The sequence below is a fragment of the Ascidia mentula genome, chromosome 7 (assembly GCF_947561715.1).
Source record: "Ascidia mentula chromosome 7, kaAscMent1.1, whole genome shotgun sequence".
Taxonomy (NCBI): Eukaryota; Metazoa; Chordata; class Ascidiacea; order Phlebobranchia; family Ascidiidae; genus Ascidia; species Ascidia mentula.
Window position 1 is genome coordinate 5,116,763 of NC_138572.1, and position 26,346 is coordinate 5,143,108.

General features: G+C 36.7%; 3 protein-coding genes across 6 annotated transcripts; all 3 read right to left on the reverse strand.

Annotated features, from left to right (window-relative positions):
* Window positions 1-5: 5 nt before the first annotated feature.
* Window positions 6-2,953, reverse strand: LOC145908510 (F-box/SPRY domain-containing protein 1-like). Of its 2 annotated transcripts, none has more exons than XM_082995816.1 (5): window positions 2,883-2,953; window positions 2,108-2,340; window positions 1,646-1,810; window positions 972-1,242; window positions 6-851 (listed from the first exon to the last, which is right to left on the reverse strand). In XM_082995816.1, the coding sequence occupies exons 2-5, from the start codon at window positions 2,317-2,319 to the stop codon at window positions 666-668; spliced, it is 834 nt and encodes a 277-aa protein (XP_082851942.1). In that variant the 5' UTR covers window positions 2,320-2,340; window positions 2,883-2,953; the 3' UTR covers window positions 6-665. The 2 variants fall into 2 exon arrangements, with proteins under 2 accessions (XP_082851942.1, XP_082851941.1); XM_082995815.1 differs by having other exon boundaries at window positions 2,865-2,939.
* Window positions 2,954-3,394: 441 nt separating this feature from the next.
* On the reverse strand, window positions 3,395-9,376 carry LOC145908498 (DBH-like monooxygenase protein 1 homolog). The gene is made up of 15 exons (XM_082995799.1): window positions 9,027-9,376; window positions 8,640-8,750; window positions 8,339-8,491; window positions 7,819-7,912; window positions 7,247-7,422; window positions 7,015-7,089; window positions 6,665-6,769; window positions 6,295-6,394; window positions 5,791-5,960; window positions 5,527-5,621; window positions 5,192-5,348; window positions 4,828-4,958; window positions 4,474-4,582; window positions 4,268-4,357; window positions 3,395-4,182 (listed from the first exon to the last, which is right to left on the reverse strand). Exons 1-15 carry the CDS (start codon window positions 9,189-9,191, stop codon window positions 4,033-4,035), a joined length of 1,881 nt encoding a protein of 626 aa, XP_082851925.1. The 5' UTR covers window positions 9,192-9,376; the 3' UTR covers window positions 3,395-4,032.
* Window positions 9,377-9,977: 601 nt separating this feature from the next.
* LOC145908497 (putative DBH-like monooxygenase protein 2) lies at window positions 9,978-26,226 on the reverse strand. 3 transcript variants are annotated; one of them, XM_082995797.1, is made up of 15 exons: window positions 25,874-26,226; window positions 16,460-16,573; window positions 15,994-16,146; window positions 15,545-15,641; window positions 14,692-14,867; window positions 14,093-14,170; window positions 13,674-13,778; window positions 13,127-13,226; window positions 12,381-12,550; window positions 11,982-12,076; window positions 11,754-11,910; window positions 11,456-11,592; window positions 11,051-11,156; window positions 10,601-10,699; window positions 9,978-10,286 (listed from the first exon to the last, which is right to left on the reverse strand). In XM_082995797.1, exons 1-15 carry the CDS (start codon window positions 26,036-26,038, stop codon window positions 10,131-10,133), a joined length of 1,908 nt encoding a protein of 635 aa, XP_082851923.1. In that variant the 5' UTR covers window positions 26,039-26,226; the 3' UTR covers window positions 9,978-10,130. The 3 variants fall into 3 exon arrangements, with proteins under 3 accessions (XP_082851923.1, XP_082851922.1, XP_082851924.1); XM_082995796.1 differs by lacking the exon at window positions 25,874-26,226 and adding an exon at window positions 16,899-17,100; XM_082995798.1 differs by lacking the exons at window positions 9,978-10,286; window positions 10,601-10,699; window positions 11,051-11,156; ... (9 more) ...; window positions 15,994-16,146; window positions 16,460-16,573 and adding exons at window positions 17,886-18,161; window positions 18,503-18,601; window positions 19,134-19,239; ... (9 more) ...; window positions 24,642-24,794; window positions 25,041-25,154 and having other exon boundaries at window positions 25,874-26,193.
* Between the last annotated feature and the right edge of the window lie 120 nt (window positions 26,227-26,346).

Consider the following 26,346-nt stretch of genomic DNA (forward strand, 5'->3'; position numbering starts at 1 on the left):
CATGTGAATAGCCACATTGTTATGAGAGTCAGTGTTGACAATGGTATAGCAACACAATCCATTAGCATGTAGATGATGTTGGAATATTAAGGCTTTTACTCCATAGACAAAATCTCTAGAGTAAACAATTTATGATAGCAACCATTGAAATGAACTTAACAACACAACGCAATAGACAAACGGGACATATTGCCTACATCAGACAAATGAACACAGATTTTTTCTGTGCAACGGGAATGACAAAGGGAGTAACATGTTACAACAGCATTTTCGCACCCATTCTTTAGACTAATGTAACGAAAACAACAAGTTCAAGCAATGTAAACTTGGATTCAATCCATGATAACAATCACATGGCAGGTCACTTAAAAACTGAGTTTTTTTGTTTATCTGAATGCACAGTTTCAAATTTATCCTTGTTTGGGATAGAAACTTTGTTTCAAAAAATTGTGACTATCTCTGCGTAAGAATGTAGGCTTGTAATTGTGGCAAGGACACTTTTAATTGCCACACCAATATCAGATCAACGCCTGAAGACTCACAGAGAGAGAGAACAACCGCCTTACTGGAAACAAGGCAATAATTGTGACATCACAAGTCACAAACACTTTAGTGCAATGACAAAATAAACCTAGGGGCTTCACTCAAGATAACCCTTAAACAGGTCACCCATCAGTTGGGTTTCCTTTGTAAACCATTGTAACTTCAGTGTTTCCGTAAACTGCCGATATGGATGGATAGAGTCTGGTTTGAGGCAGTCCACGGAAGGCTATGCCAAGAAATTCATAATCTCTTTCGAATGCTAGCGTGTTGTCTTCCATATCCAAGACCACAGTGATTTTTTCACCCACCTGAGAAAACAAGTTCAATTGAATAAAAAGGGTTTTTTGAAAGATATTAGTTGAATATATAAAAAAAACTAAACTGGTCGTGAAAATATGGATCATGTTCACACTTGCTGTTACACAAACCTGATATTTTGGTGGGTTGTTGCATTTCGGATAGGGGTCTCTTCGAGAGCCTCCATGGAAAAGGTAATTGTCAACTAAATTCCAAGCCCAGCTCTGGTCTGTTGACCCTAAAAGGGGTTTGTAACCTCCCATTCTCAAAGGAGCCTCCTTGGTTGCCACGCCAACCATTGCCACGGTACCCAATGGTCCTCTCCACCGTACATCCCAACTATGTCTTCCTGAATCAAATCCTATCTTGCCTCGAGCAGCATCTGTGCACTGTGCTTCAGGCCTAAAGTGAAAGCATTTATTACACATAAATTATTCATTCAGATGCAAAGAGAAGGAATTTGCAAAACAAAAATTGTTTTGACGATGAATGCCTTAGGTTCTTAACAATGAAAAGGAGTTAAAAGTTTGCGAGCTTAAGTAAATAACAAACAAATGAAACTAAATTTTAAAGCTGTGGTGTAACACTTCCTTTTGCATAAAGTTACTGAACTTACACATATTATTTAGTAATAAGCTACTGTATTTACAAATAATGAACAAAACCTAAGTTTTGACTGTTATAAGACGTAACCTTTACTCAAATGTGACTTTCAAACAGGTCTATGCTCCTGAGATAATGTTGAAAATGAAAAATATGGGTCATATTCTTTATTTTGTTGTCAAACAAATACTTTTTTTCTTACTTTCTGTGCAAGGTAAATCCACCAGGCTTAATGTAGATATTTCCAGAACAATCGTTTGAGTTCCAAGAATGGTGAAAAGCTCGGAGTTTTTCTTTGTATGTTGGAAGTGAGGACAAAACATCAGACTGCAGGGCTTCAGCTGCAAGCTTTCGCACACACTGTAACCTAAAAACGCAAAAATAACATGTCAATTAGGCCATGAAACAAACCTTTATATTAAATTAAAGTTGAGTTTTGATACCGCCTATAAATACAAGCGAAACCTATGTATCATGAACAACTTTAAACAAACGACTTAGGATTAATTTACAGGAGTTGTTATAAAATTAACAACTATGCAAGAATAGTAGAATCAATCAAGTTGTTAAATATTCAGACTTTTTACAGCACTATTTATATCAACTGTGCTCAAAACTTTGACAGCATTACTTCATTGTGTAACTAAATAAAGTCATAACCAACCTCCAAACATCATTGTTTCCATCATTTAAATACTGGAACCAGGATTTGCAGACAAGAGAACATGATTGTAAATCTTCTAATGACAAAAATGAAAATATTTTTTCCAAAACAGAAGGCGGAAGATTTTGAGCTGTTGTTGTGTTTGTGGAGTTGTTTGTCGCGAGACTGCTCGAAGTTTCTTTGGCAGTAGGTTGAAACAAAGTCTCTTCCATTGTCACCAACCTACTGTATTTCTGTAAAAATTATTTAACAATTAAAAAACATACACTTGCTTAAAATTTAAGCTTTAGAATTCCACTGTATATTGTTTCATGAACAAAAGAAAATCATGAAATGGAATAATATGTTTAGTGTAAGGATATGTTAGTTAGGAAATAAGTTGTTGTTCAGTAATTTTATCATTTAATACTACATAGTATATTAACTATACTCCCGTCTAGTTTAGGCTAAGAAAGTTTTTTTTGCACAGATCAAGCAAAAATATCTCAAATAAATAGTAGATAATAAAATAGTCTGGGTCCCTGCTCACAAATACCCCAAAACTATCTGATTTAACAACAAGGTAACATTTAAATGTGAACAACTGATTGGCGATACTTTTTCAATAAACTGCGGTGTTTAGATTATAGGATTATCACTAAAATTAACCACCACGCAAATCCAACTAACGCGCAGTGAAATAGTGTGTTATTTAACACACACAATCAAAACAAATTGATCTAATCACTTCACAAACAACAAAAACAGAATGACACACCTCCACAGGCTCCACTACCTTTTATCTTGGGAATCCCCAAAAGACCCCAGTTTTGCAAACAACATCTGATGTCCTGGTTAATTGGCACAATTACACCGCACACAGAGGGTCATATTTGTCTTTTATAACAATGAATCCTTAATATTGAGTAGCGTTTATATCTCTATAACCAAACTACTCTCTCTTCAGTATTTTTTCTTCCATCGAAACAGAAATATATTAGTTGCTGTTTTCAATCAGGCGGTGAATGTACGTCGCTCTTCAATCCGTTCGATAATTTTAATTTTTTTTTCTGTTCAATCTTTCATCAAAGCACAACATCCCTGTTCAACTCCTTCACATAAATTCTGTTGCTCTGCTGATCATTGAACCTTTAAAGCCCCGGGGGTATGCTCAGTAACAGGAAAAAATAATGCATAACGTTTTGTAACAGGAATGGGGTACTTAATTCATTATGTAAAAATTGAAATGTTCGTCCGTTCGCTGACAGAAAACATTTTTTTTATGTATTTGAAGCGAAACAACGCTATATTTTAGTCCTTGTAAGGTACATGCTACACAAAAACATTCATGCGAATAAATTGTAAAAGAATCCACACGAATAGCGATATTATCATACATAAAAACAAATCTGACACAAAGCTGTGACAATAGATGATGCACGGGTGTCATATCTAGTATCATGTGTTGCTGTTATCTAATAATATTCAAATAATTGTCACCTTGAAGGCCCTTTGTCCCACAAAATTGTGAGGTGTGACGTTTCTAAAAATACATGCAACAAATATCTAACTTTTTGCTAGATATTGTACAAGGCTTTTTATCTCAAAGAATACCAACTTTATTTGAAAATTGTTTGCCAATTAAATCGTATTTAGACATATTTGGATGTAACACTTTTGAGCTTTCTTCCGGTGTGTTTCAACCGAAAATGTTGGCTATAGCGACATCTACCGGCTTTAAACGATATTCAAATTTACGACATGGCGGGAACACTGGGCTCTAAAGGTAAAATAATTCGAAAAGCAGTATCCTTGAATGTATAGGTCCTTAAAATTATGGGGTGTCTGGTGACCGCGTGGGCTCCAAAAGGTTAGCGTTCATCTCCTAATCATTTATCATTGTGTTTTATATGAGATCATATTTTCAATACATAGAATAATATAGTTCATAAATTCCCGTTGCTCCCTGTTGTCAATGCTTGACTGGTGCACTCTGGTGATAACCCGGTGGTCACCGGCTGTCTCAGTGAACTACAGTCTGTTTTTCTCTCAAAGTATTGATGCTGGATGTTGACCAATGACTTATCCGCGATTTTCTAAAAAAAAAATTGTGTAATTTTGACTTATTCCTGTTAATCGTTTAAGTCTTTTTTTAAAGACTATTGAAATACACACACTTACAATAGCGTGCGGTGAAATACAAACTCCTCGGTGAAGGCTCTGTTGAAGTTTTCGCTTGTAGATGTTCATGTTTTTGTTTGACCAATCAAACTACATTACAAAAATCTGTTTACTTTTAAGTTTAAAAATTTGCATCAAGCGTTCTATCGTAACGTTGTTTGGTTCGAAACAAACTCAAATTCTTTAAAAATTCAAGGTATACACACCCTATCCATTGCCTCACTCAACGTCATGTTCGCCATGTGATCTGGTTTTGAGATTACGATATCGTGAAAGGAATGGTAATAATCAGTTGGAGTCGGATTGAGTTTCCACCTGTTTTATATGCATTAATAACCTTTGGATTTAGTTTGCTGTGATGATTTTCAACCTACGTCATAGGCTAAGTACGAAAAGGATGAACTGCTTTGTTACAATTTTTTTGTTAAAAGTGGTAATTCGGCATAATTAAAGTTTAATTAAGGACTCATGCATCCAGGATTCAGGCTCTGACAATTTACGACAATGTTTAAAGAGCAACTTTCCTGTTACATACATTTAGGTTAGTGGCTCCTGTTTACCTTGTTATATTCAGTATTCCAAGCAACAGAGCGGTGTTTCGCTTTGGGTAACTGACGCAACTTGAAATGGGAAGTTTGGGGTAGTAGTGCATAAAATTCATACACATCTCGTCTCTTGTGCCCGACCCACCCTGAAATTGGTTCAATATTGATGCCTTGATCATTTTTAAACCATTGTAGGCTACAGTTTCCAGTATTATAATTTTTTGCGCAAAATGCACATGATTTTACTCTTTAGTCTTATATATTTGCCCTTTGCATTCATTTAGACGAGAACCCAAAGTACCAATGTCAACGAACTCAAATATCAACATTGTTAACATAACGCTTATTACAAGCGGGGTATGCAGAATGCTATGCTTACGTATGTAGTTTTATTTCTTCTCGACGTATCATAAACACAACGCGTTAAAAGGGTATCTCCCTTTCTAACAACTCTCCACTGAGTTAAGTGTCGAGATACTTGAAAATTGAAATCGTAATGTTCGTCCTTCATAATGTAAGGAAGTTCAGTCCCGTTTCTGGAACAAAAAATCAAGTACTTAATGGATAATATCCCTAATTGTAGAAATAGCCACATGGCAGGGTTAATAAAACTGTTTCCGATAATTTTTGATGATAAAACCAAAAAAATTCTATTTGTCCTGCGTTTGAATAAAAACAAGCGCTGTTATCGAAATTTTACATTATTTCCAGTACCTTAAGTGATGGAGAAAAACAGATTTTCCGGCTAAATGTGTATGCGGAAAGGTGGCAAAAACTGTTATGTTTTCGATTCCCGTTGCCTCCATAGCCTATAAAAAAACTGTTTAAATCCATTGAAACGAAGTCCCTTCTACTTACTGGCCACATGCTATATAACATTGCAAATGTTTTTTGTGAATATCATTGCATTGTTTACTAAGTCAATTGGAAGCAAAGGTATTGAATCCTTATATTTCGGTTAAAACAGGAAATATTTACCGCGGCCAAACACTCCGGGTTGCATTGGCCGTAAATATCCATAGCATCTTGGCCAGGCGGAATTGTTATTTTAAATGCATCGTTGGGAACACCAATTGACAATTGCCCTGCGTCATATTTCCGCAGTTGCGCAGTGTAATGGATACGGAAGCCAGAATGATCACGAATTTCTGCAACAAAAGTTTATGTGTTTGCAAATTGGTTCCTCAAACGTGGCTGAATCTAGCCCTCAATTGGCGTCTTAAAACCAGCAACACCAATTTATCAAGATAGGAATTTAATTGTTTGAAACAAAGTGTTTCAGATTAAAGTCAACTAGTTTATTGAAATGAATTTCGCCTGCATGGGCATCATCGGTTTCTGCCAATATAAAAAAATGCATTTAAATACTGAAAGCTATGAATGTTTTTAAGCGTTTTTGTCTGACGTGATGTTGCAGTGAACTATCGAACATTTCTTGTGATTTGCTGGAACAGTTACTTTAAGATAGGTGTTCGTTCGTACCTATTAAGTTGGGATTGTCGTAATGGGTCTCAATCAACAAATATTTAGGTGAGTCGTCTGTCCCAATTGGGTAACCTGCTTCTTTGGGAAGATATACGGTCTAAGAAAGAACACACAAACAGGTTATTAACACTGAATAGCCATAACATTTTCGACCCCATGTCTGTTATGTTCATTGTAACCAATATACTGCTATTTTTTGTAACAGTGAAGAACGATAACAAAGATATGTACAAGTAATTTTTGTTTGCCAATATGTTCTTTAAAGGTATAATGTATATCTTAAATGTACTAAATATTGTGTATTGTAAATACAACAAGTAGATACCCTCGTCAATTTTTTACGCTGACAAACTTTTCATGCCCCCACCTTCCCCCCGACTGCCCAACCCCCGATGAAGTGATGACATCCATATAGTTCCCTGAATGACGTTTCCATGTGGCATCTCTGATTTTGACCGACCAAGCCCTCAGCCTATGTAGCAATAGTTGGTGTCAGTGTTTTATCGAGTGTTGTTAATTTTTCACGACAAGTTTGTATTTGTGTTTTGGTAAAGCATTATTGCAATGATTAAACACAACTAAGGGAAACACTACCTTTCAAACAGTTATTTGCATCCGCAGTTAAAAGTTGCTTTCATAACGGATGGAAGTTAGGGCATTGCGTACGCAGGATTTTACAACAACTTCTATACACCAATACATGAATAAAGGGCTTACCGGGGTCTTGTCACAAACTTTAATAGCCATGTGATGAACGTTAGCTACAAAATTCTCGTCGATGATTGGTTCAAACTGAAAATGTATTACATTGAAACTTTATAACCCAATTTTAGTTACTATGAGCTTATTAATTGTCCAAGGGTGCTGTAGGCTTTAAAGATGCAACCAAATGAACCACATGACCTTTGAACTTAATGCGAGCTTGATCTACTGCATGCAAGGTTTGTACCTCAATCACGTGGTGCTTTCTGTCAAGCTCGGGAATTTGGAACAGTTTGCAATTGTAGTAAGTATCCTGTACAGGAATGGGGTGGCCGTTGTTGAGTAAGTCAAAGTGTTCTTCGTGTTCATTGTCGTATTCAAGCGGGGGCAGCATGCCAGTCAGAAGCATTACCGATTTCGAACCTATCATGTACATATAAGTAGGTTATGAAAGGCAACAAAAAATGTATTATCCATAAGCCGTGGTTGAAGACGACTCCTTCGCATTTTTCATAAATATAGCAAGCTTTTTAAATTATAGGCAAGTTTTTTTTCGTATTTCTGTTTAGAATTCACATATACAGCTTTATAGACAATAGCAAAGGCCGTAATCATAACATCGCGCAACTAGTTTAAATGTGTAATCAAAGCACGTCACAGTTGACTTCACGTCATGCATCACTGACTTCGTTGTAGCAAACCCAAACCGAACGCAGGTTTGCATTCGTATGCGATGAAAACAGTTTTAAACTTTATACCAAGTTATGCATAGTAATACCTTTACTTACGTCAGGCCGAAATCAGATTTAACTCTCTTACCTCTATTATATGGTAAATGCATGTCTCCCCACGACAAGTGGTTATTTTCTGGATCATGCATTCCATATGCGTACAAAACTTTCAATGTGTCTTGCTGTAAGCAAACACAAGACTTGTTTACGAAAGCTCTCTAGAAAGAACTTTGTAAATTAGAACCGCCCAGACAGACGTTTGCGCTGCAATATTTCAATAACCATCGACCAATTGTTCATTAGGCGCTTTATACGAAAAGAATACTGTTCTCGTACAGAATTAGTCAAGGATGTAAATTTTGCATTTGATAAATTTTTGTTTATTTTTTTCGCTGGTTAAGAGGTAAGTTTAAAAATTGTTGACACAAAGCCATACGATTCTAGGGCCCCACGAATACCATTGTTTGCTTTGAAACTAAGGAAGTTCAATCGTAAAGCTGGGTTCGAAAAAAGTTACTCGCGTGAGCACATTTTCCTCTCAAGATCTCTGTATTGTCATTGTATATGTTTCACAATTCTGACCGGCTAAAAGTTTTGGTTCTACAAACCTCTATAGTTTGGTCATCGTTATCACAGGGTGTCAATCTTCTTCTGAACTTTATCATTGTTATCCCTTCACATTCCCTTCCCTCAATGAGCTCCACATCCTGGCTTGCATCAAAATCTGGGAAACCATTACCGTATGCTGGTCCGTGGCGATCCTGAATTACAAAACAGCATTTGGGAAACTTAAACTAACAAATCCTATATTTACAAGCAACGAGTCCATAATTGCGACAGTAAGTCAATGATCAGTGAACAGCAGAAAACAAGAAACTTTGATTTTGTGTCATGGAGTGTTTTTTTTACCGTAACATACGCTCTGCCGCCCTTCACCCATCCAACCACGATGTCTGCATTTCTCATTCCCGGTTTAGGGGAAAACCCAACTCCTACCCAACCTTCGGTCTTTGCATGAATCTGTAAAACATATATTTAAGTAGAAAATCATGTTGTGCCCATCCAGAAACCTATCAAAAGTCCTATCAAAGAATTACATTGTTTGCCACATTGGCACTAAAATGGGCGAAAATTGCATGAAGGATTTTATTATTTTTGCTTCTTGTTTCCGTCAAGCGCCCGACGAATATACTGAGACGAAAACTTCACTTGAATTCCTGGCCAGGAAATCCTGGATTCGTTTCCCGATGTGGTAACATAAAAACACTTCTTGAATGTAAAAGTCTCAATCATTACCTCAAACATAATATTTCTTTCATCAAACTTCCAGTAAAGCTTTACATTTTTGTCCCGGTCAAGAAACTCTTTTCTCTCATACGTTTCTGTTGGAGTGAATTTAACGCCCAGCGCTTGGCTTACGGCGCTTGCTATAAGACTTAACGCAAAAATGGAGAAAAACATGGCCGGCTTTTACCTTTTCTCCTTCTGGGCTTTCTGTCAATGAAGTTAGCAATTTTATCGCATAATTAACACATCCGGAATTTGTAAACACGAATTTAAAAAAAAATTGACAAAAACCGAAAATCTTCTCTCATTTCTCGTTGATAAATACCCTCACAAGTAAGTGACTATTGCCGAAAACTGACTCAACATATATTCAAAATCACTCATTTAAAGTGACACACCATTAGCGTCAGTGCGATCTTTTATAATGAAGCTGACTCAACAGCGCTGATTCGTAACCAGCCTTTGGGAGAAAAAGCAACATTGTTTTCCAGATTTTGCCGGAAACAATACTCGGCAAACAACGTAAAACGCTTTTCGAAAACGTAAATTGGCCTCCTTTTGAATCGATTAAATCATCATTTCCTGAAGCAAAATACCATTGATCGGAAGTTTTTGAAATGAATAATGCGAGATTGGATACGTTCATTACTGGTTGAGGCGCATGGCTGGGTATAGATGACATCATAGCAATCAAAACGCTTTGCTATTACCTTAAGTGCACCGAAAACGCACAAGCCGGTTTTGTAAATATCACCTAACGTCACTTAAAGTTACAATAATTTTTAATATAAAAGTCTGTCTTTTTAAAGAGTGCCAAAGCAGGACGATTCAGTCGTAGACAAAAGACTGATACGGCACATTTCATAATTTAATAATTTTAAAGCAATTGTTGCTTGAAATTTGAATGTATTTTTACAACTTTTTCTGAATTCAGAAATAAAATAGATACATAATGCTAGTTAAGTACATCAGTAATTCAGATCCAGTTGATACAAATGTATTTTCCCATTTTTTTTTTTTTTGACCGCACCGGGATTTGAACTCAGGATATCCTGGGCACGAATCCCGATCAGGTTTTTTTCTTGGTATATGGGTCCAATGTCCAATGTATTTTCACTCTTGACCACTGCCCTCTTCTGTGGGTGGTGTTGTGGGACACATAGCGGCTACTGCTTCAGTAATAAGCTCGGCGCTAGGTAGCGCACTGCAGTCGGTTTTGCTCTCCACGTAGATTTCATTGATTTTAACCATTGGCTTGTGGGTAAATAGCTGTAAATACAAACAGTCAAAATGTAATTACAATTAGTTTGAAAAAAGTTGTACTTCGTATGTTTGTAATTAATTGTGCAGGGTATTTCCATAGTATTTTTGGGAAATACTCTGTGCAATTTTACTTTAGTTTGATGTAAAAAATTCAAATCACTACAACAAGTCTACAATATAACCAGTTACAACAGTTACTTTTGCCCTAAAAATGGTGAAAATTTTGACATATGTTTACTTATAGGCCTAAATATACATAAACACATTACGAGGTCGATGGAGGGCGTGTTCAATCGTTTTTGTAATTTTATAAAAAATACCGGATTGCTGATAGATTTGGTGGATGAACAAAATTGATTTTGCATCATATTCTGTGTCTGTTGTTCGTAAAATTCAGCCTTATCCTTTGTCCAGTTGAACTGTTAAAAACATCAAAACTGTGTGGAGAATACGTTTTGTAGTTTCGACAATAAAAAACAAAAAAACAAAAAAATAAGCGGGGCAATGGAAACAAACAAGTATGTTGCATCAAAACAGGGTTTGCCAAACAAGGGAATTGTCAAATATTAGACAGCCACGATTAGACAGCAAGGTGAATCGTTGGAGACACAGATTTGACAGCAATCTGATATCTCGCAGCATAAAATAGATTTGACATAAAAATCTAAAATAAAGCCATTGTACAGAGGACGCTTTATTTAACACGGAATATGAAATACATCCAACTACAGATTTACATTTTACAAAGGCATAACTATAGTAATACATACTTGGTCACTTGCTTCGGCCATCGTCATATTGGCCAGATGATCCGGTCTGGTGATAGTGAGATCCACCAACGATCCTAGGGAATAACTAGGAGACCTTCTCTCAAACCTAGTGTATAACTGCTGCTGGGTTAATTGACAAAAGAAAGAAACAAAAACTTAACAAGGTATCGTGACTATAAACGTTATAAAATTTGTCAAGATGTCAAATACTGTAAGTATTGTCCGAAAAATTCGAAATCTCTACGAGCAGAACACAAACAAAATATGATTTAGGTTGCTTAAACGAAATAATTGAAATGTATTTGGTGGCATGTTCTCGAATGCTCAGCCATATTAAAAATTTGTACATCAGTTTAAAAGAGCACAGGCTTGGTTGATCAACGCAAAGAAAGTTAATTTCCTTACCTTATGCCCTGCACCCCGAGTATGTAGCCCAGTGTATACGTGCTGTCTCTCGGATAACTTAAACAAGATCCAATTGGAATTCGGGGATAGTAATACATAAAAGCCAAGCACATTTCGTCTTCTTTCGCAGGTCCGCCCTATTGAAAGTGCAGTAAGTTCTCAAGACTATCGTATAAATAACTATACTAACACACGTTTTTGGCAATATTGGGATATTTTTGTGTTAAATTACGTCACCGAAAATGAAAGCAATTGCACTTTTCCATTATAAAATAGAACAAGATTTTTTGGTTCTTACTACTGTTGTCATTGTTCTTGCCGAAGTATCATAAGCACAGCGTGTCAGAATGGTATCCCCCTTTTTGATAACTCTCCATGGCGAGACTGATCGACTTTCTTGATAATCGAAATCGAAATAATCGTCTCTCACGATGTTAGGTAATTCGGTCCCATTTCTACAACACATTTCAAGATATAGTTTTTTTTTATACATACAACAAAAATCAATCGTCACTGTTCAGGGCACCTGATGTGTTGAACGCGAACGGATTTTCCCACCGAACGTGTATGAGGAGTAGCTGCAAACACATTAATGTGGTCCACCCCTATTGCGTCCATTCCCTGGGATCAAATACAAGCTTTAAATTTTCACAAATTGCTGCATAAAGTCTGTGGATGTCAGGCGTGATTGCGAACCCCCCAAAAAGTCATCTTTTGGTTATTCACATTACTTTGGATTTAGTCATTTACTTATTTTATTCAAATACCCTATTTACATAATGAGTTATCACGTAAACCAATCATTAGGTCCGCAAACCCTTGAAGGAATCACTCAAGCAAAATTGTAACAATCAGTGTACAGTACAACGGTATAGATCATAAAGGTTATGGAGATATGGATTTGTCCAAACTAAGGAAAACTTACGGCAGCCAAACAGCCAGCATCGCATTGGGCATAAAGCGCCATTTCTTCTTGGCCAGGCGGAATCACCACGTTGTAACCAGTGGAGATGACACCAAGTGTTATCATACCGGAATCGTGTAGACGAAGGTCTTCAGTATAGTGAACACGGAAACCAGAATGGTCGAGTATTTCTGTATAAATATTAAGATTTATAGGAGGGATTGTGGGCAAAACATTTTATTGCGTAATCTCATTGAAACTTTAATGTATTATATTAAGGATTATCATCGACGTAAAATACTTAAACACGCTTCTTTTTGATGTCGAAGTATCGTATTTTTGTCAGTACTCTGTCTGTCCGATTTAAAAAAAAATATTTTTCAAGGCTATTTTTAGGACTATGAAGTTTTTTGGATATTCTGGTGTGTACTACAGGTCAGCGTTTGTACCAGCACTCTGTTCATTGTGTAATAAATTACACGACACAAAGTACAAAAGGGTTCAGCTGTTTAACACTCAGTTGTTGACGACACCGGGATTTGAACCCATGATATCCTGACAAGGTATTCCACTCGTTCAATTTGTTTATTTTTTTATTTTTATTTTTTTGACCACATCTGGATTTGAACCAAGGTTATCCCGCCCACCAATCCCGATCAGGTTTTCTTTTTGGTATACGGGTCGGGCGCTTGACCGAAGCTGCCGAACAGTTTAATACTTCATCATGCTACCTGGTGACCAAAACCTATTTTTAATGGTTTAGTTACCGATAAGATCCGGATTGTCGTAGTGCGTTTCCAGAACAATATACTTGGGTGAGTCCGCGGTAGCCAACGGAAAACCGACATCTTTCGGGAAATAAAAACTCTACATAAAAAATGACAGACGTTGTGAATGAGTAAAGTCAATGTGTACTCAAAAATATTTGCAACCGATTACTTTATCTGGTTGCTCTTTGAATTAGGTACTGAAAAAATAATCTTATGTGAACTGCAAATAAAGATCAAGCACTTCGTTTGCACCCAAACCAACGTAAATGAATAACATAGGAGTAAAACGGCATGAGCACTGATAAAACGTAAAGGTTATCGGGTATAGCCAAAATATCAAAGAGAATTGCCATCTGCGGTTGTCATGCAAACCGCATCAAGACAATCTCTAAAAAGAAATGCCAACGTCGCGAAAATCAAATAACGTAAAATAACCACAAACTTCTATTATTCGAAAACTGGAGACACAAACCTTCTCAACGTAAGTTAATGAACTTGATACATGCAATATGAAGACATAGAAAAATAAATTCCATTAACTTACACCTCCTCCGACAACCCAACCTCCGATGACGTAATTACAATCAACAAATTTGCTGCCTGTACTTGCTTCGTAGCATTTTTCGTTTTGACCAACGTTACTTCCATTCTAATGCATAGCATATTTATTTCAACAACAGTTACACCATAGAATCGATCATATTGGAATAACCTACTACAGGGCACAGCAAAATGGAAGATTATCAAATAATAGCGTTGAATTTACAAAACTGAAAACAAAATGTTAATTCTAGGGATAAGTATGGCCCAGGTAACTCTCATTCTGATATGCCAGTATGAAGGAACATCAATTTAATTAAAGTTGGACAACTGGAAATATGTAGGTTTTTTTAACCGGATTGGCAACACTGCACCAACTTGGGAAAAAATGTAAAGTAAAGGGTTAAGTACGGCCGAACTTACGGGAGTTTTCGCTCCACAAACGTTGATGAGCAGATGGCGAACATTTGCAACAAAGTTTTCGTCAATGATCGGCTCAAACTGAATTAAAACAACACTTATTTAAAACGTGATAGAAGGATCTACCACCATAATTAAAAATTTTTAGAAGTAAAATGATTCAAGAAAACATACAATTTAGGGCGATGTAATTTTTTGGGCTTATACAGTAACTGTTTTACATTTTTACTGTTTGTATAAAAAGAAGAGCTTTACTTGTTGCAATCGAGCAGCCTCTAGTTATAACAACCAATGCACATTCAATGTTCCTAATTTTGTTGTAAATAAAACATGTTTTTGAAACTATACATAGTCTACGAAAGAGTTAGAAATGATACGTTACTCTTTATAACTTTGTAATACTTCAGGTACAGTGTTTCTGCTGGTAATACGGAAACGTACAAAAACGTACACATCATTCAACTAATGTTTTGTCTAAGACTTAGAGATTATCGTGTTGGTGTGGCAAAGAAAACATTGTTGGCATATTGACATAAAAATTACGTCAAGTCTTGCAGCAACAGTTACAAATTATCAGAATAGGAAATTCGGACCTAAATTACCTGAGTCACGTGGTGCTTTTTGTCGAGCTTAGGAATCTTGAACATTCTACAATTGTAGTAAGTGTTCTGTATGGGAATGGGGTGGCCGTTGTTGAGTATGTCAAAGTGTTCACGATGTTCATTCCCGTAATCAGGAGGAGGAACAGAACCACTCAGAAGCACGGCCGATTTCGCCCCTTAAGCAAACATTTACAATAAAACGGTAAGTCTCAGATGTTAGTCACATATACTTCCTCAATAAATGCATTATGAAGCAACAAGCCTCTAATTTATGTCAGCAGACAAATAATTGGAGGCTTGTTGCTTGATACCACATACCAATTGCAGCAATTTGCTGTCGCAGAGAAAAAGAAAATGCCTAACCGAGGGCCAGATACCTCTACATTTAAAACACAAGTCTTCAAGAAATCAAGGCCCTCGTTAACCCAGATACCTTGGTTTCGTCACATACTGTCGCTAAATAAACTGGAGGTAGAGACTCTACAAGCGGGTCGCATGCCGAAATTTGTGATTCGCCTGGAGTCAATGACACACAGTTGACAGTTGATTGCATTTTTTTACAAATCGCTTGCGCCATTTAAGAGATTAACAGTCTTTTCATTACAATTACCTGTTGCAATAAAATATTTGCGTATTAATCTAAAATCGAGGGGGTGCGGGAAATCGTGCACATTTCTAAAAATGATCGCGAGCAAAAAACTAATAAACGATGATGAAGAATAAGGCGTGGATACATGAAAAAATCAGTTCCTACAGGTTTTGCGTCAGATGGCTGAGTTCGGGAGGTGAAGGTGATTGTGTTTCCTTTAGAGAGGATAATATCATTGCTTATACAATCAAAACTCTAGTTTACCTCTGTTGGATGACAAGTGCATATCGGCCCAAGAAAGTTCGTTATTAGATGTTGGATCGTCAACCCCATAAGCGTATATGATTCTTAGCGTGTCTTCCTGAAACATGACACAGTATCCAAATCAAAGCTCAAAATGAAACTAAGTCAAATGTTTTTGACAATGGACTTCAACTTCATTTAACTGCACCCAACCAGAGGCGTAGTCAACCCGAAATTTTGTTGAAGAAGGGCGGGAGGCTTATTATGTGGGTGTGCGAGTATTAGTGTGTGGTATTTAAATATCATTCGACGAAGCACGAATAGGTGAGCCTATTTCGTTCATGTACATTTAAAAAACCAAATGCTCACACACTTTTATTTCAGAATTTTAGGAGGGTTGGCTACCAAATGCCACCAACACAAACCCCTCTTTTGGGGTTCTTGGCGCCTATACCGAAGAGCAAGCTTACCCCAATACTCAAATCATTTGGATCACAGGATTTCAGTTTTCTCTTAAACTTGATCATTGTGATTCCTCCACATTCTCTTGCCTCCAGGAGCTCCACATCCTGACTTTCATCCAGTTTTGGGAAGCCGTTGCCGTCCGATGGTCCGTGACGATCCTAAATATAAGACACCAAACTTTTTGTAACCAAATGTTAATCAAAAATAAAATTCATGACTGCAGCGAACAGCATTTATTGTGATCGTTGCAGAAATTTGAGTTTCTTCTTTGCAAAAAGTATTGCAGAAAACACAGAGATAATTTATTTAATTATGAGCATTTTTGTTCTCAAAATTTCAAGGAAATCCCCGAATAGCAAATAAAAAACTTCTGGAAGACTTTTTCTCATGTTTATCTACATGGCCTGGAAATGTAGTTGCTTTAAGATGTTTTTAAGTCCACTGTAAAACTTTAATTTACCATCTACTTACAGTGATATAGCTGTTACCATCCTGGAGCACCCAGCCAACAACGATATCAGCGTTTTTCATTTCTGGTTTGGTGGAAAACCCAACTCCAATCCATCCATTCGTCTTTACGTGAAGCTACAAACACAAGTACGTTCTTGAATAACTGATAATTGTTTAGTACAAATCACAGAGTTTCCAGAGGGAGCGAATCGACTTTTGCTGTTATATTTTGTCGTTGTAAATTTGTAAAACTAACAAAAAATTTAAAATTTGCAAATCTAACTGATAGTTAGCTGACCTTGAATAACCTTGATTTTGCCATGCTTGTATATTTTTTATTCGTTACCGAGATCCTTTAAGATTTTAAAAAGGATCCTGAGTTTAAACTATCAGTCCTTGTTATTTGAAGGTTCTTGGTGAACATAATGCCTTACACGTAAAAAAAATACACACTAGGCACCTCAAATGTAATGTACGTGTCGTCGAATTTCCAGAAGAGCTTCACATTGTTGTTTTTGTCGAGAAAATCTTTTCTCACGTAAGTTTCTGTTGGCGTGAAATCGTTTCCCAGAGCTTGGTGGAAATTTGCAAGGACAATTAACACAACAAAAACTTTGAGTTGCATTTTTTTCGTCTTTGTCTATTTCGCTATTTTTCGTTTATATAACACAGAACATATAATTTAAGAAAATCGGCGTAATTATTAATATACTCCTGTCTATAAACCTTATATTTAGCGCTTTCTGTTGCAATGTCTTACTGCTTTTGCACTAATGATACGATTATATGAGATAAAAATGCCTTGTAGGTAACGTGTAACATTTCGCGTTTTTGACCAATAAAATCTTGCAGTGAGAACATTGCTGTCGACTGCATCGAGTTTGCGTTTCTAAAATTCGAAAAGTATTTGCCTCAAGCGTAAAACAGTTGAAAAACCTGATATTATGTGGTTTACAAATACCAAAAAGATGCAGATAATATCTAAGCTGCAAATTACTTCTTATTTAAAAAAATGTGTGCCGGTTGTTGAGACACAGCCTGACACAGCAATATGTATCATACACACCTTGCATGGCAAAAGTTTAACTTTGTACAAGTTTATTACATTAAATATTTAACCTTAGGGCAAATCACACATTGGAATCTCGTTTCTTTTATCGAGAAAGGAAGTTGGTCGTCTCACCCTAACTTCAAATAAAACATCATTTTTTGCAGCAAAATAACTTTGGCAAAAAAATAATCAGAAATTTTTGAACCGAATTGCTTGACGTTTATTGAGAAATAAATGAGACTGGATGCTTGAGGTTGGGTCCTAGCTGTGTATAGATGGATTTATTCCAATAAAAACACTTTGATAAGCCCTAACCTGCCTAGAACCGGAACACGTCAGCTCGTTTCGTTTAAAATGACCCAACGGTCCTTTAAATTTATATTTGTTTCATGCAACTTTTGCTTGAAAATGTATTTTTACAATTTTTTATATTCAGGAACATAGGTGTACACAATACAATTATGTACATCAGTAATTCAGATCCAGTCCAAATGTCCAGTTGACACAAATGTATTTTCACTCTGGACCACTGCCCTCTTCTGTGGATGGTGTTGTGAGACACATAGTGGCCACTCCTTCAGTAATGAGCTCGGCGCTAGGTAGCGCACTGCAGTCGGTTTTGCTCTCCACGTAAGGTTCATTGATTTGAACCATTGGCTTCGATGTAAATCGCTGCAAATATAAACTGTAAAAAGTGATCTAATTAAAACTTAACAAAATAATAGTTAAACTTTTTGTATTTGTAAAATATTTGCGCATTACTTTATATTTCTACTGCTGGTCCACTCTAAAATTTAGCAGTTTATTTTGGAAATCCTTTTTTACTTCTGTGCGATGCTAATATTACAAAACCACAAAAGTTGGTCACAAAATTGCCCATAATAGTTGCTTTTGAACCAACAATGGTAAAGAATACGACATAGGGTATATCTTACTGGACCAAATGTCAAGATGTCAATGAGTGCTCACTTGTTAACTTAAAAAAAGTGGTGGTTTAGTTTAATGAAAAATACCGGATTGCTGATAGGTTCTGTTGATGAGCAGTATTGACTTTGTATCATATTCTGTGTCTGTTGTTCGTAAAATTCAACCTTATCTTTTGTCCAATCAAACTGTGAAAAACATTAAAATATTAAAATTGTTGCTTGGTTGAGTTTGACTCAAACTGTTGCCTGCAAATCATTCGGCAAAACATTCCAAAATGTATTACACTGTTAAGAACAAAAGTATTTCTGGTTTATCGAACTGTTTGTTCCACAGCCCGATTTTGGAAACCTTTTTTCACGAAATCAGACTCATTCCAGCAACAGTTCTTTTTGCGTGACGCAGGTGCAAACTTCACAGTCAAATCAAAATATAAACCTAGCGCTTTCATTTTTGGAAACTTATGTCACTTTAATAGGAATCTTCAGTTTCTTATTCTTAAGCATCTTCACTTTTCTTAGGATCACAATTATGGTATTTCTAACGTTCCTTTACGAAATTAACCTCATTCCAGCATCCTTTTGCGTGACGCCGGTGCAAACTTCACAGTCAAATCAAAATAAACCTTGTGTTGAAGCGCTTTCAATTTTGGAAACATGTTTTGCTTTAATAAGCATCAGTTTCTTACTCAAATAGGATCACAATTATGATATTTCTCACATTGTCACTTGCTTCAGCCATCGTCATGTTGGCCAGATGAGCAGGTTGGGTGACGATGAGATCCTCCAGCGAACCTATAGCCCACCCAGGTGTCTTTTTCTCCCACCTTGGGAATAACAAATAGATTAATTAACAAAGCAAATAAAATCAAATTGTAAACAAATTACAAGGAATAGTGACCCAGTGGATGCAAAAAGGTGTCAGTTTTTTTTTGTCTTTCTCCCGAATCTGAAACCACGATTTGAAACAAACAAATTATGACTTGCAAACTTTAGGTCAAATCACTGAAAACTAGCAAACGTAGTTGCAACTTCACAAATGCGATAAGAAAGTACATTGACCAACGAATGTGCAATGAAACGGCGTAATATGTTACAAATCACAATGCAATCGTGACCGTTGGGAATATCAAGGAGTCAAATACTTTTAGCTTTGCACTAAAAAATCTGTGAGTAACACAAATAAATAACGATTAAGATTAACTTATTTTGGCGACATAACTAAAGAGTCGAAAAACATTATTGGATTAAAGTTTATGTAGCTGCACCTTCACAAATGCCTAATCATCATTAAAATGAGTTTATTATTTTGTAAAAGCCACTTTGTTAGTTTATCCGAAGCGGGAAAATGTGTCAAAAATGTTTTTACCTTACACCTTGTACCCCGAGTATGTAGCTCAATGTATACGTGCTGTCTCTCGGATAACTAATGCAAGATCCAATCGGAATACGTGGATAGTAATACAAAAAAGCCAAGCACATTTCGTTTTTTGTTCCGAGTCCACCCTATTGAAAGTACATTGTGTTCCCAAGGTTGCCAAACAAAGAACAACATAGCTTGAACAATATTTGGATATTTTAGTTTTAGCGTTAAATTAAATCACCGGACAAACAAATGTTATTAGAAAACTTCCCACTTAGAAATAGAACAGGTTTTAATTTTTTTTGGGTCCTTACTAATGTAGTTTTTGTTCTTGCCGAAGTATCGTAAGCACAGCGAGTCAGAAGGGTATCCCCCTTTTTGATAACTTTCCATGGGGAGACCGATCGAGCTTCTTGATAATCGAAATCGAAATAATCGTCTTTGATGATGTTAGGTAGTTCGGTCCCATTTCTACAACAATTGTCAACCAAATATTTTATATTTTTTATAGTTCGTTATGTTTTCACAGCGATACAGACGATATCTCGTTGAAATATTAGTGAAAACGAAGACCTTTTTTCACGAACAAAATACTTTTTGCATAAAGGTAGTCGGTAATATTACACATCAGATATAAAATTAAATATAACCTTATCATAAAGCTCATACAAAAAATGTAAGTTGGAAAATTAAACGAAGTCGCCAGGACACAAACTTGAAAAGCAAAATGATATATCATCACTGTTCAGGGTACCTGATGTGTTGAACGCGAACGGATTTTCCAACCAAATGTGTATGAGGAAAAGCTGCAAACACAGTAATGTGGTCCACCCCTATTGCGTCCATACCCTGGGATAAAAAGGAAAGGCGTTAAATTATTGCAGTCCTCAGCATAATGTATATGGGCTATGTAAAGCGTGAGTACAGTTTGTCTTTGGCGACCTGTTTTTCTTTAAGTTCGGGCGGGTCAGTTTCAAATTTTGCAAGGTAAAATAATAAGTGCCTTGCTTTTTTGTCTTGACACACACACTTATCACATTCCCCGGGTCAGCTATCTTATATCAGGGGTATTAATTAGTTTTAATTATTTATTGTGTCAAATTATCTTATCTTACATATTTTAGTTATCGCATGTGGTTCGAATTTTTGTGTAGTCATGAACCCCTTTATACAAGCAATAAGGTTTGCAAACTCCTTGTTGGAAACCACTCACCTAAATGCCCAACAATTAGTGTAAAATTAAAACGATATAGACCATAATGCAGTGATTTCCAACCTTTTTGTGGTTGCGTGCCACTTGAAGGTAACAAATTCAACGCATACCACTTGGTTGAGTGTTACAAAGTAACGTAGGGGATGAAGTAACAAGCAATTTTAGATCACTTAAGATTTCGTAAGCCTACCACCTGGAATGTCGTCGCGTACCACTGGTGGTACGCGTACCACCGGTTGGGAAACACTGCCATAATGGATATCGAGTCAGGGCACCCAGATTTGTCCAAAACGAAAGGCTAGATAGAACTTACGGCAGCCAAACAGTCTGCATCACATTGGCCGTAAAGTGCCACATCATCCTGGCCGGGAGGAATGACCATATTGTAACCGGTAGTGATAAAACCAACCGTGATCTCGCCAGAATCGTGTAGACGAAGATCTTCAGTGTAGTGAACCCGAAAACCAGAGTAGTCGAGTATTTCTGTAAAAAGTAAGGGTTTATTTAAGGTTGACTTGTGACAAGGTATAAGGGGTTAAAACATTGCTTTTTTGTGTTTTCATTGCAAAATTCAATGTAGCATATTGTTGTATACGTTGATATTTATTAACCGATATCAACAACATGTTTGGTAAGGCTCCTGCAATATTGTTCCTGTACAGGCGGGCCAGCATAAGCGTTAGGCTTATCCAACTTAACAAAGAAGATGAGATTCATGGTCTGCCGTGACAAAATACACTACCTACCAAAAGTTAACTCCCTGAATAATTTAAAACTATATTAAAAAAATATACAAATTATAGGGCTACATATGCATATTATATTGTGTATTACATGCCGTGCGTTTGGGCCACCATGCATTGTATGTAGCGCATTAAAAGGTAAGACTTTATTTGCCTCCATAAAAGCAAGAGAAAGAACATTTTACGGAAATAATTTGAAAACATTGGTTTATACCAATTAGATCCGGATTGTCGTAGTGAGTTTCCAACACAATGTACTTGGGGGAATCCGCGGTACCAAACGCTAAACCCACTTCTTTCGGAAAGTAGAAACTCTATAAAACATGACAGGCGTTGCAGATCAGCAAAACCTCAATGCATCGTTTAAGGTTTTGCGACTAACTGATTTACCTTGTTGTTCCGTTACTACAAAACGCAGCACTTCAAAATACAAAGCTTTTGTTAACTTTGATGATGAAAGAACTCCGTTTGCATCAAATATAACGCACATAAAACAACATTTGAAAGCACTCGAATTGGCACAGCTAGTTAAAGGTTATCGATTATGACGATAATGTTAAGGTAATCACCGTCTCTGCGGCATACTCGATAACCTTTTCGGTGCCCAATCCATGTTACTTCTTGTAAATATCGTTCATCATGCGCATACCGCATCAAGATAATCCCGGAGAATTGCCAATGTCGTCGAAAAAGAAATTACGTCAGCGTAAAATACCCACAAACAACTAATATTCCATAGCTTAAGGCACGGGATCTTTGCGTCATAGTCATGTGCACTTGACACATGAAATATGAAGACATAGAAAAATAAATTCCATTAACTTACCCCTCCTCCGACAGCCCAACCTCCGATGACGTAATTACAATCAACAAATCCACTGCCCGAACTTCCATCGTAGCATCTTTCATTATGTCCCACGAAGCTCTCGTTCTAGTATAAGATTTTGTTTCACAGCGGTTTCACTTTGACTGCTAGTCACTCAAAGTAACATAACTTATTGACATGACAAATTAGGGGTTTTTCAAATAGTTAAGTACGGCATAACTTACTGGGGTTTTCGCTCCACAAACGTTGATGACCAGATGGTGAACATTTGCCACAAAGTTTGGGTCAATGATCGGCTCGAACTGGAGTAAAACAACATTTTTTTAAAACTTAATAGTTTATGTGCAAAAAAAGCCATAATATTGCAAAGCTGCAGACAGGGTGTGTACACGCACTGTTTCGACCTGTAAGGTCTCATCAGTGCAGCTGTTGTGTGGCACTGTGCTAGCTTTCACACTAGCAGGCACACTAGTCTCCACTTTGTGGTACCTTTCGGTCAACGTCGATCTGCAGGGTACCCTATACTAGGTACCGAACAACAGAGACGACGAACCACTGTGGAGCGCACTATGGCCAAACGGAACTGCTTGGTAACCGATAGTGCAAAAGGCAGTTTAAATATCTAGTTCTTGCTGTCAGGCCTAGTAAATTAATAAGAATTGTTCTTCTGGCACATAAGTTACGGGAGTTTTTCATTGTAACCAAGAGTTTTTTATTCAACCAGTTTTACATCGCTAAATTTGGATGTTTTATTGTAACAAAGTTTAAATATCTGCCACCACGATTAAAACATTCTAGAAGAAAGGTGATCCGAACAAACATCCACAGTTAGTGATGTATAACTGATTTGGAGCTATGCCAAGATTTTTACTTGTACAAAATGCTGAGCCTTTAATTGTCGCAATTTAGTATAACTTTGTGCTATAATTATCAATGCACATTCAATGTTCCGAATTTGTTGAAAATCAAAGGTAATGTTTACTTTTGCATGACAGAATCTGAAGCGAGATGTGTTCTAACAAGCTAATATTTGTTAAATTTCGTATAATGAATAGCTTGAAATTTAGGTATAGTCTTTCTGGCGGTATGCAAACGTACATATCATTCAATTGATACTTTGCCTAGCATTTAGGGTTCATAGTATGGCATTATTGGCACATTAACAATAATTGAAAATTACATGTTTGTCTGTTAGCAAAAGTAACAAATTATGTGTTCTGAAAATTAGGCCCAAATTACCTGAGTTATGTGATGCTTTTTGTCCAGCTCAGGAATTTTGAACATTTTACAATTGTAGTAAGTATCCTGTATGGGAATGGGGTGGCCGTTGTTGAGTATGTCAAAGTGTTCACGATGTTCATTCCCGTAATCAGGAGGAGGAACAGAACCACTCAGAAGCACCGCCGATTTCGATCCTTAAACAAATCAAGTGATGACCAAAAATTGTTGCCACAATAGCGCGGTAAGTGAATCAGGCGTCAAATATAGGAAAGTGAATTTCAGCCCGTATTTTTTCTTGGTGAATTCCATCCCGCCAATCTTGTTGCAGCAAACGGAATTATTGGCAAAGAAAAAAACACCGGTTAACTCACTCTACTTGCTTCTAAGTTATTGTGACAGGCAGTTTTGCTTCCTGGTGCTCGGACCAACAAGGACTGTGTTTCCTACAAAGAGCAATATTGCTTTACCTCTGTTAGATGACAAGTGAATATCAGCCCAAGTGAGTTCGTTGGATGTTGGATCGTCGATTCCATAAGCGTATATGATTCTCAGCGTGTCTTCCTTAAACATACAACAGAACAATACAATAAACTTCCACGTCGGCGAGCAATCAATGTGAAAAATATTACGGCATTCAACCAGTGGCCAAATTTTTTTCGGGGGGCTAAAATATTTTATACGTTTAAGGTAAGCAAATAGGTTTAAGTGTTTGATTTGAAAAATTGCCTTTGGGCGTTTTTGACCACGATCTTAATTTCAGAAATTTAAAAGGGACCATGGCCTTGTTGGCTTTTCCTTGGCCATACAGGTGTTCGAATTAAACGCACAAAGAGACCTTTTCAGCAAAAAAAGCAAAAGCTTACTCCGATACTCAAATCATTTGGATCACAGGATTTCAGTTTTCTCTTAAACTTGATCATTGTGACTCCTCCACATTCTCTTGCCTCCAGGAGCTCCACATCCTGACTTTCATCCAGTTCTGGGAAGCCGTTGCCGTACGATGGTCCGTGACGATCCTTTATATCAAAAATTTATACTCAAAAACTTATCCACTAAATTTATTCAAAAACCAAATCTATTCAATTTATCATAAGGCGACATCCAACAAGTGTCTCAGCTTTAAAAACTTAGGAATTTTTCCAAAATAAAAAAACAGTTTTTCTGCGATACTTTTTCTCGTGTTTATCTATGATCTGGAAATTGTATGCTTTTAAAACACTTTCAAAAATTTATTGTAATACAAAACTCGACCGGCTACTTACAGTGATATAGCTGTTACCACCCTGGAGCACCCAACCAACAACGATATCAGCGTTTTTCATTCCTGGTTTGGTGGAAAACCCAACTCCAATCCATCCATTCGTCTGTACGTGAAGCTACAAACACAAAAATATTCTCGTTTAAAAGTTTAATGTTAAATGTTCAGCAAAAGGGATGATTTTATGTAAAATTTGTATCCATTTTGCATCAAAATAGCCCGCTTTGAGGCAACAGTAGTGTTTGTGTGTTCATTTGAGTATTCAGTTCGTGTTTTCTGAACGAGACTCGTAATCGACCGCAGGAGATAATGACGTTGTAAAATAAATTTTCCGAAAAGACCTCTATTCAATAACACGATATCACGTGACCCATAAGTCTCATGATTTTGTCACAAGACCAAGATAATTTTTCTTCCCTGGGGCGATCGCGTGCACGTGAGGCGAAATTGGTTTGGTCTTTTCACCTACTTCAAAACTCATGCGCTTTTGGAAAGTAAGGCGAAAATAAGGGCGTGCTTAATTTCAAGGCATTAATTTAACATACAAAGCTTTCTATCAAGTTACTATATTGTATGTACTAATATCCCCTAGAAAATTAAAATCATACGCAGACAATTTTTTGAACTTTGCAATGGATTTTCCACGTCTGCTAAAAAGCCTTTTACCAAGTTCCTTTAAGATTTATAAAAGACCTAATACAGCATATCGTTTTAAGTTGGCACACAAACTATTTTGAACTTCAGTCCGTACAATTTAAAGGTAAAATGTTATAAGACGTTCTTCTTTGCACACACAATATGGTAGATTTACACGAAAGAAAAAACTCAACCAATAACCTCAAATGTGATGTCCGTGTCGTCGAATTTCCAGAAAAGCTTCACATTTTCGTTTTTGTCGAGAAAATCTTTTCTTTCGTATGTTTCTGTTGGCGTGAAATCGTTTCCCAGAGCTTTATAGGAATGAGCAATAAAAATTAACACAACAAAAACTTTAAAATGCATACTTCGTTTTTGTCTTCTCCACTAAAAACAGCTGAGCAAAGAATTCAGGAAAATGGGGATTCTTATATTCAAACTTCGGACAAAAAACTGCATTAACGCATAAATTTTTTATTGCTTTCTACTGTTATGTTTTGCTGCTCTTTTGCATACTGGTCACACGATTCTACATGGAATAAAACTGCCTTAATGGTGACACGTCTCACGTCTTTGGCCAATAAAGGTCAAACTCCTATCAACGAATACCTCTGTAGCAACATCAGTCTTCGCCATCACTACCAAATACGCCCGGAAAGTGACCTGTCGGCGTA

Bases quoted from the DNA above. Each gene is read 5' to 3' on its own strand.
- LOC145908510 (XM_082995816.1), bottom strand. From the start codon at position 2,319: ATGGAAGAGACTTTGTTTCAACCTACTGCCAAAGAAACTTCGAGCAGT. The intron at 1,811-2,107 runs GTTGGTTATGAC...TTGCGTTTTTAG, and splicing joins GGAAACAATGATGTTTGGAG to GTTACAGTGTGTGCGAAAGC. The intron at 1,243-1,645 runs GTAAGAAAAAAA...CTTTCACTTTAG, and splicing joins GGATTTACCTTGCACAGAAA to GCCTGAAGCACAGTGCACAG.
- LOC145908498 (XM_082995799.1), bottom strand. From the start codon at position 9,191: ATGTTTTTCTCCATTTTTGCGTTAAGTCTTATAGCAAGCGCCGTAAGC. The intron at 7,423-7,818 runs GTAAGAGAGTTA...TGTACATGATAG, and splicing joins GCATTTACCATATAATAGAG to GTTCGAAATCGGTAATGCTT. The intron at 7,090-7,246 runs GTACAAACCTTG...ATACATTTTCAG, and splicing joins GAAAGCACCACGTGATTGAG to TTTGAACCAATCATCGACGA.
- LOC145908497 (XM_082995797.1), bottom strand. From the start codon at position 26,038: ATGCATTTTAAAGTTTTTGTTGTGTTAATTTTTATTGCTCATTCCTAT. The intron at 12,077-12,380 runs GTAAGTTTTCCT...ATTTGATCCCAG, and splicing joins ATGCTGGCTGTTTGGCTGCC to GGAATGGACGCAATAGGGGT. The intron at 11,157-11,455 runs GTAAGGAAATTA...GTTATACACTAG, and splicing joins CTCGGGGTGCAGGGCATAAG to GTTTGAGAGAAGGTCTCCTA.